The following is an 8512-nucleotide window of genomic DNA, read 5'->3' as shown; positions in this document are numbered from 1 at the left end:
AGTCTTTTACTAGATTCCTGCTTCTTTTCTTTGACAAAGGCCATGGCCCTCACCCCCAAGAGACACCACTGTAGTCCTAACCACAGTGATAGCCCCACTGCACAGTAATCACCAGCCAGTAAGCTCATGACAAGCATTTTCCAGTACAGGTTATCTTATTTTAGTGGAGGCTGCAGCGGTCAGGGTCCGCATGTAGAAGTCCTTAGGACAGACAAGTGAGGATCACATCACAAAAGGGAGGGGGGAGAATGAAGTCTTTATGGTGCATCCTGCAGTGAACAGCACCACGATGTGTTAAGGGCATCCATGTGCTTCACCCAGCATGTGTACAGACAGGCGTTTCCCCTGCAAAGACGAGGGCATTCGCCACAGGGAAGGGCTTGCTGCAAACATCTCCAGTCTGTTTTGTGTGCCCGAAAGCGCAAGCAAGGGCTCTGTAATTAAAGCAAATCAACCACAAACAATAATTAAACTCCGGTTGTCTCTGGAGCGCCACAAAGCCACCCTGCCTGTCGGCAGACAGCCGTACTCCACAGCTGGGAATTAGGACACAAATGGAACTCAGCAATGGGGTGGCTGCTGCTCTCCCACCTGCTCCCGGTTGTTATTGTCTTCCACGAAAATGCACAGCCCAGAGCATGCAAGGGAGTGAAGCCAACCTCTCCGAGGCAGACTGAGCTGAGCCTGATAGTGAGCTGCTCCTTTAAAAAAAAAAAAATCCTAGGAAGCTCTGCTAGGATGTCAGTGACAAGCAGATACTATCCAATTACAGCCCACATTCCCCATGAATGGCTCGGTGTGCGGCTGACAGGAAGAAAAGAGGCCAGCAGCAACAAGTGCTGTGCGCAGGCTGCAAGTCCCCGCTGTTGTTGCTGGCGCCGCGCTCGACTGCACCGCACTCCTGCTCGGGGAAGGGTGTGGCTGAGAGGCAGCCTTGGAAGCTTTGCGCCTCCCTGCTGAAGAAACTTGGGACCGCCAAGCAAATCGGATTCGGACGACCTGGGCTGAGGTAAGGCGCCTTCGCCGCCGTGTTTGGGGAGGCAAGGAGGGGAATCGCGCCGGGAGGGGGGTGGTCGGCGGGGTCTGGGTATGCGAACGTCTTCCTGTCGGTGGAACCCCCGGAGGCCGCAGGAGCTTTGCAGCAGCCCGTGGCTTCGGAGCACCGTGCTGCTTCCACCACTGCAGGGCATCATGGAAGAAACTCCGAGAGGAAAACGAAGGCGCATGCATGCTGCAGCCAGTGTCATGTTTACCTCCGGAGGGAAAAATCAGATTTAGCAGCTTTCTCTGCTGTGGTTCTAGGTCGGGATGGCCGGCGGTGTTATGACTCACGTCCCTTCAGTACTTGTGGGGAAGGCAGCAAGTGCCACTTGTCATGTCACAAAAGCTCCGGGGGAGGGGGGGGGGTGAAGAGCTGCGCCTACCAACAGAAATCCCCTTGTCAGTACAGATGTGAACAGTAAAAAATGTGGAAAGGATGGCCAACTAGGCAAGGGAGGAGACTTCTCCGGGGACAGGAGGGATCTCCCTGGGAAGGTTCCAATGACGGCGATCGGTAGTTAAACGCTGAGGGGCAGAGGGCACAGTGCCATACCAGCGCCCCGTTTGGATTCTGAAATCCAAAATTGCTGACTTCAGCTCACAAGGGCATATTCATACCTCAGACTTAACCTGATCTAATAGTCCCTTTCCCAAAGCCAAAGGACCTCTGGGGGTTATAGTCCTGTAAGGGAGTCAATGAAGCCCTAACAGAAGATTTAGCACCTTCAGTGGACTGCGATTCTCAGGATTCTTTGGAAGAAGTCCTAACAGAAATAGGGTATAAAATTGATTGTATTGTATGACAGATACAGAAAAAGCTGCAAATGTAAAGTGCTGTATGATGATTAATGTATCTACAGTAGTATTTGAAACTCATAATAGTATCAGAATTTAAAATGAATGAACCAGACAGGATTAATCTTACCTCACCTTTCCCTTGAATACCTGAGGGGTTAACTATATGTTGTGGTGGAAAGTGCAGTCAGGTCGCAGCTGATTTATGTGACCCCATAGGGGTTTCAAGGCAAGAGACATTCAAAGATTGTTTGTCATTGACTGTCTTTGCTTAGCAGACCCAGGCTTCCTTGATGGGTTCCTGTCCAAGTGCGAACCAGGTCTGACCTTCTTAGCTTCCAAGATCTGACAAAATCAGGCTAGCCTGGGCTACCCAAGCAAATATATGTTACTTGTAACAAAACCTGCTTTGGAAGGTTTGATTTCGGGCATAAAAACAGCAAAAAGAGACAGTGCTTTAACTGTTTTCCTGCCTATTTTTCTCCACTCCAAATAGGCCATCATCCCAAATTGGTTTTGTTTCCATAGTGCATGTTTGCTCTCAGAACTGTGGAACTCCCTAAAGTCACATCACCTTGGAAGGGCAATTTGAAGTAGAGAAGGGCAGGCTGGGAAAGAATTAAGAATCCCCATTCCTCCCCACTGCTCTTTTGTCACTCTTACAACAGGACATATTTTCACTAATCCCGTGTTTTCTTCATTCCATTAAGTCTCCCGCACCTACTGACTCTCCAGTGAAATGTCCCTATTGTTTTTAAACTCTCACCCCCATTGTCCAGTTCTCCCTGCAAATGTTGTTCCCACATTGGCATTAGCTTGGCAAGAGCAGATTGCTGAGCAGAAATTTCTGTTCCACACCCATAGTGAATCTCTTTCTTACATAAACCCAAAGTTGATCTCTCATTTAAAAAAAAATGCTGTTGTGAGGTTGTTGCATGTATATACATGTCATATTTAGCTGAGGCCTCAGACACTGTACATATCAGCTGCTCTGTGACAAAATAATTTTTTTAAAGTTATTCATATTGTCTGCCCCTATAGGGGTTGCCTGCCCTCCTTTCTCTGCTCTGACTGACAAGAGGAGTGAGTGGATGGCTGGGTTGCACCTGAACCAAATGCAGACCAATCCCCAGCTGCCTGAAGGAAGTATTGTGAGAACTGCCAGTGCAAAAGATCATTAGAAAGACTAACTTTCTTCACCATAGCAGCCATGCTGGACTGCACACTACTGCTTGGATGAACAGCATGTTTCTGACAGTCAAGGCATTTAGGCCTGCACCATTGTTGTGGTCTCAAGTTCTCTTCAGTCTCCTCTTCTGTGCCCTTTCCTGTTATTGCACTTCCTGCCCCCAGCAGTGTCAGTGCACCAACTACTCAGGAGAAACAGCTGTCCTGTGCAGTGCTAGCAATCTGGAAGAAATTCCAAAGGATATTCCCAAAGACACCATGCTCTTGAGGCTGGATGCTAATAAGATCACTGCAGTCCCAAACAGCACCTTCAGGCACCTTGCCCACTTACAAGAGATAGACCTCTCTAAAAATGCCATTGAGAAGATAGATTCTGCAGCATTCAAGGGAGTGGCTGATGGCTTGAGATTGCTTGATCTTTCTGGCAACCACATTCAGAGAATCCCGAAGGAAGCCTTGTCCAACTTGAATGCCATGATTCGCCTTTCCAACAACCCTTGGCACTGTGAATGTACTTTGCAGGAGGTCGTGTGGAAAGTGAAGCTAGATCCTGAATCAGTCAATGAGATCACCTGCCAAACATCTGTGCAAGAAGAGTATGCCGGAAAACCTCTGCTCCCTATCCTTCATTCAGGCATCAACTTTTGCAACATGCATGAGAAAACTACTGATGTGGCTATGTTCGTTACAATGTTCAGCTGGTTTACCTTGGTAATTAGCTATGTAGTGTACTATGTTCGCCACAACCAAGAGGACACAAAGAAGCATCTGGAATACCTGAAATCTCTTCCTAGTACACGGGTTCCTAAAGAAACCATCAGCACTATCCTGTAGTCAGGAATGCAGATGCTCAGCTGGACATCCAGTTGTCTAAAGGAGAGAATGTTGGATTGGGGTATAGAATTTTTATTTCATATTTATTCTGCAAGAGGGTTGGGTTTTTTAAAAAACAGGATTCAGTTAATGAAAAAACACTTATGTTCTAAACATAGTAAGAATTCCTAATCAAGGTTTACCATGTTCTCAGTTATATTCCCACCACTGGGGTCCTAGAGCAGAAATTAGAGAGAGCTCTGTAAAGGGGACTGCTATTCAGGAGAACACTGATGTACACCACAGGTATCCACAGAGGCTTGATACAGTGGGAGAGAACTAAAAAACCCCACAGCAGAGCAGCCAGAATCTTGACAGAGATGCTCATGGTATCACAGAAAGCCTATGTGATTGACTGTTGTTTGATAGATTTTATCTTAAGATACTGAAAGAAACCACTCCTCAGGAGTTTTTGGAACCACACAAAGTTCTGCCTCCAAATTTGTAATTTTTTTTCAAGCATGCACACATAGATTGATGACATTTAACAAAGTAAAATCTTCTCTTGGGCATACCGACTGCCTGCAACAGGAGCCCATATCTCTGCAGTTTCCTTGGTTGTCATTGCAACTGCTGTTAAAGTGGGTACAAAACAGCACCAGAGAGGACAACTGGGGAGTGTTCATATGAACCATCTTGAAAAGGGAGGAAGCATGATTAGATGGGAAATGCTTGTTTCTAAATATGCCTCATATGGCAAACCCCATTCCTCAAGAACTGGGCAAGACTGAAATACAGATTGTACATACAAATAAGAGCTTATGACAATGCCCAAGCATTACTGACCAATGAAAACCCCAAGTATTCCCTTCAGGGTCTGAAAATAAAAATTTGAATAAATGTCCTTTGATGAAAAAAATAAAGTTGAAGCAAAATTCTAGGTGTTTCTTAAAACTATTTTAAATGTTCATAGATTGTTCTGCAATATTCTCCTAGCTTACAATTTTCCATGCTTTGGTGACCTTTGTAAAAAATGCTATAGCACAAACAAACATAGTGCAATGCTAGAAAATGAGGATCTCCTGTAACAAAACAAGCAGCTTGTAGTGCAGTACATGCACATTTGGTTATTAATTAGTTGTGAGACCTCTAGGTGTCTTCCCTGAAATTTGCACCTGGGTTGTGGGAATTATATTGTGTTTACATAGCACTCAAACTGTTATATTTTGTTACAGGGAAAATACAGTTATTCTCCCAGACGAGTTATGCTATTGTGAGGACTGTAGAATGTGGTTGTATTTCTAGGGACCTATTGGATAGTGCTTGTGACATCACTAGGACTAGTTATCTATACAAACAAATTCATGTATCATTTTGTGGACTTTAAAAAAGTCTACAAAAAGATAAAAAAGGGTGGTCATGCACATCCCTGCCAGCAATATTAGAGTGCATAAGCAATGTACTTTCTAAAATTTTTGTTGTACTTCCCTACTAGACATAAATTCTCTCAGTGCAAAGCCAGCACTGAAACACTCATCCAGCGCAAGTAAGATGACAGCAACTCTATTCCCGTATCAGTAAGGAAAGCTACTTGCATTCATTATATTTGTTTGAGATATGTATTCTGGATTAGGTGTACTGCAGGGGCAGCACTGTGAATAATATCTGTGGGGGTTTTACTGTCTAGAAAGCTGGTCATAAAGCTTGTGAGGCATGAATGCTGAAGCTTAAATCAGGCATTCATTGCAAATCAAGTATTTCCCAGCAATGAATTGTACTCCATGGACCTGGAGCATGAAGACTGACCAGAAATATCATCTTTATCTTATTTTAAGCAGAAGATCAAAGTGCAGCTCATTACCAAGGAAGTACAATTGGCAAGTTTTGCTCAGAGGATTTTGTTCTGCATTTCATTATCTCTGTTTCCTTGGTAACAGATACCCACAGTAACATTTAGCATCAGGTTCTTCACATATTACATGTTCTAACAGGGTTTTTAATTTAGTACACACCTAAAATTTTAAATGTGGCAGTCTGGCATGCTGTTCTGTAATGCATGAAATATCAGTGTGTGCACACAGTCTAGTAGAATCTGGAGACGAATGTTCCAGTGCAAATAAAGACCGGGGGGAGGGGGGGACTGTTATAGACAAGAAGGGAGAGGAGGAACATAGCAAAGAGCAGAAGACTTTTCTACCTCTGAACCCATACCCCTTGCTCTTGCCTATCTGGAACTAGTTTTGAGGACAGCTGCTGCTTCCTTTCCACTTGAGCCGAGAAGTTCCAGCAGATCTCCCTAGATGTGGTTCCTTGGAGACAACATAAAATATAGTTGATCCCAGCTTGAGCCACAAAGTGCCTGACCTAAACAGAGGAGATTTGATGGACTTCTTATAAGGGACTGAGCTTGCGGATATGAATAAGCCCCTCCTGGTGATTTGTTAAGCTTTGTGTAAGTAGTCCTCACATTTAAAAGAGATATAGTCTTAGCATATATGTCCTCAAGCATACAGCCAGTTCCTCCTCCCTTTAGACCACGGGTGTCAAACATGCAGCCCAGGGGCTGAATCAGGCTCCTGAAGGGTTCCTATCAGACCCTTTAGCGATTGGCTGTCATCTGCTTCCTTCTCCCTCTCTCTTGCTTCCTTCTGCATCATAGCTTGCTTTGCCAGGCTTGCTCAATTACATAGGAGCAACAAAACAAAGCCTCTATTTTCTCCATTGGCTGAGCTACTGAGCCAAGTCTCTCTTCCTTTTATTGACTGAGGCTCCACCCTCTCCTAGTCCCCTGGGGAAGGAAGGAAAGAGCCAGAGCTTCCTTTGCCCAGTTCTCTTGATCCCATGGGAGAAATGCAAAGAAAGCACTTTTAAGACCAGGTGCTAATGTTTTAAGCATGTTTTAAGGTTTGTTTTTTAAAAAAATTAATTGTGTGCGTTTGTGTCCTTTATGAAGTTTATATCTCTGCTACCTAATCTTAAATAGGTACACACATGGCCCCGTCTGACAAGGTCTCATTTATGTCAGATTTGGCCCTCATAACAAATGAGTTTGACACCCCAGCTTTTAGACCCTAGGCTGGTGAAAATCAAACAACAGAAACTTGCTGACTTTCAATCGAAGCTGCCTCAGATACAGACACTAAGACACTCCCACCTCCATTTTTGGCTTCCCCTTTACTGAACTCGGAGCTTGTTGGGGCAGTATAGGAGTGGTGTGACAAAATGGCTGTGGGAGGACAGCAGATAGAACTGAGTTGCCATCATGATTTCAAATTAATTGGCCATCCCTACACTAATATTGAAACAGTATTTGATGCACATCACAAGTCATCTTTGTACCAGTTGCTAGAAAACCTATTATGATTAACAGTATCTACCAGTAGTTATTCTTCCCCATACCTAGCATCACATGCCTTATACAGAAGAATTCCCAAATACATACTACCTAGCAACTATAATAGCATGCTTTGAGAGCCAGTTTGGTGTAGTGGTTAAGTGTGTGGACTTTTATCTGGGAGAACCAGGTTTGAGTCCCCACTCCTCCACTTGCACCTGCTGGAATGGCCTTGGGTCAGTCATAGCTCTGGCAGAGATTGTCCTTGAAAGCCCCACCCACCTCACAGGGTAACTGTTGTGGGGGAGGAAGATAAAGGAGATAGTGAGCCATTCTGAGATTCGGAGTGGAGGGCAGGATATAAATCCAATATCATTATCTTTGGTTCATCACAATAGTCACCCCTTTATTTTAGACCAAGCTCCTGGCTTTGGTGTCTCCTTTTGGGTTCTAGACTGCCAATAATAATGTGTGGCAGATACCATGACTGCATTCCCCTAGTCATAGCAAAAGGCAGCAGAAAAACTGAAATATATGGACTGCCTTGTGTCATTTCTGTACATGCAAGATGCCTGAAATATATGTCCCTGAAGCCTCAGTCTTAATTACAGATAAGCATTATGAAATTAGAGGGCATTTCAATCATCTTAAGGCTCAGCTATATTTGACTGTATGTGAAACGGACTGACAAGACTATCCTTAGAGACTAAGACAAATGAAAATCCCAACAAAAAAAATGGCAGTGTATACTAAATCATAAGACCTGGTTTTACTTGCAACTGGTACTCTTCTTAGAGGGCTATGTGGGGAGGGGAGGTATATAAACACAAATGAATGGCAGTGGAACAACAGCACACTGGATGGAGTTGGCTGTGAAACAACAGATGGATTACAGCCAGAGTCTCAGAAAAAGAACAAGTCTAATGGGGAAAAGGGATTCATTATTTTGACCTTAATTGATTGAAACAGATTGTGCATCTTTTACAGAATTACTAAACACATTGTGCCTTTTTACAGTATCTAAAACATGAGCAGTAAAATCCACTGATGTGTCAAAATTTCAGGGCAAAAGAATTCGGCACATTAAAGTGGATGGGGGCAATACCTAAGCAAATTAGAACTGTCAAGAACAGCGCATTGCAGTAGAAATCAGCAGACCAAGCTTAGGGAAGGCTTTTTTTGTTTTCAAGTAGAATATTAGAAATGTGCCTATCTGTAAAGCAGCAGCCTAAATAAAATTAGAAATCTACAAAACTGGACATTTTCTCAAGCACACACTAAAATGTTTGGTTCTGTAGTCAACTATGAAAAGTGCTTCCCTTTTATATTTTGCCACTTGAG

General features: G+C 43.9%; 1 protein-coding gene across 1 annotated transcript; it reads left to right on the top strand.

The window, feature by feature from the left end:
- Positions 1–791: 791 nt before the first annotated feature.
- Positions 792–4772, top strand: LRRC3 (leucine rich repeat containing 3). Its single transcript, XM_060242036.1, has 2 exons — positions 792–1009; positions 2878–4772. The coding sequence occupies exon 2, from the start codon at positions 3073–3075 to the stop codon at positions 3856–3858; it is 786 nt and encodes a 261-aa protein (XP_060098019.1). The 5' UTR covers positions 792–1009; positions 2878–3072; the 3' UTR covers positions 3859–4772.
- The last annotated feature ends 3740 nt before the right edge of the window (positions 4773–8512 follow it).

This window comes from Heteronotia binoei, chromosome 6, assembly GCF_032191835.1.
Source record: "Heteronotia binoei isolate CCM8104 ecotype False Entrance Well chromosome 6, APGP_CSIRO_Hbin_v1, whole genome shotgun sequence".
NCBI classification, from domain to species: domain Eukaryota; kingdom Metazoa; phylum Chordata; class Lepidosauria; order Squamata; family Gekkonidae; genus Heteronotia; species Heteronotia binoei.
This window is presented reverse-complemented; position numbering and strand designations above follow the sequence as displayed.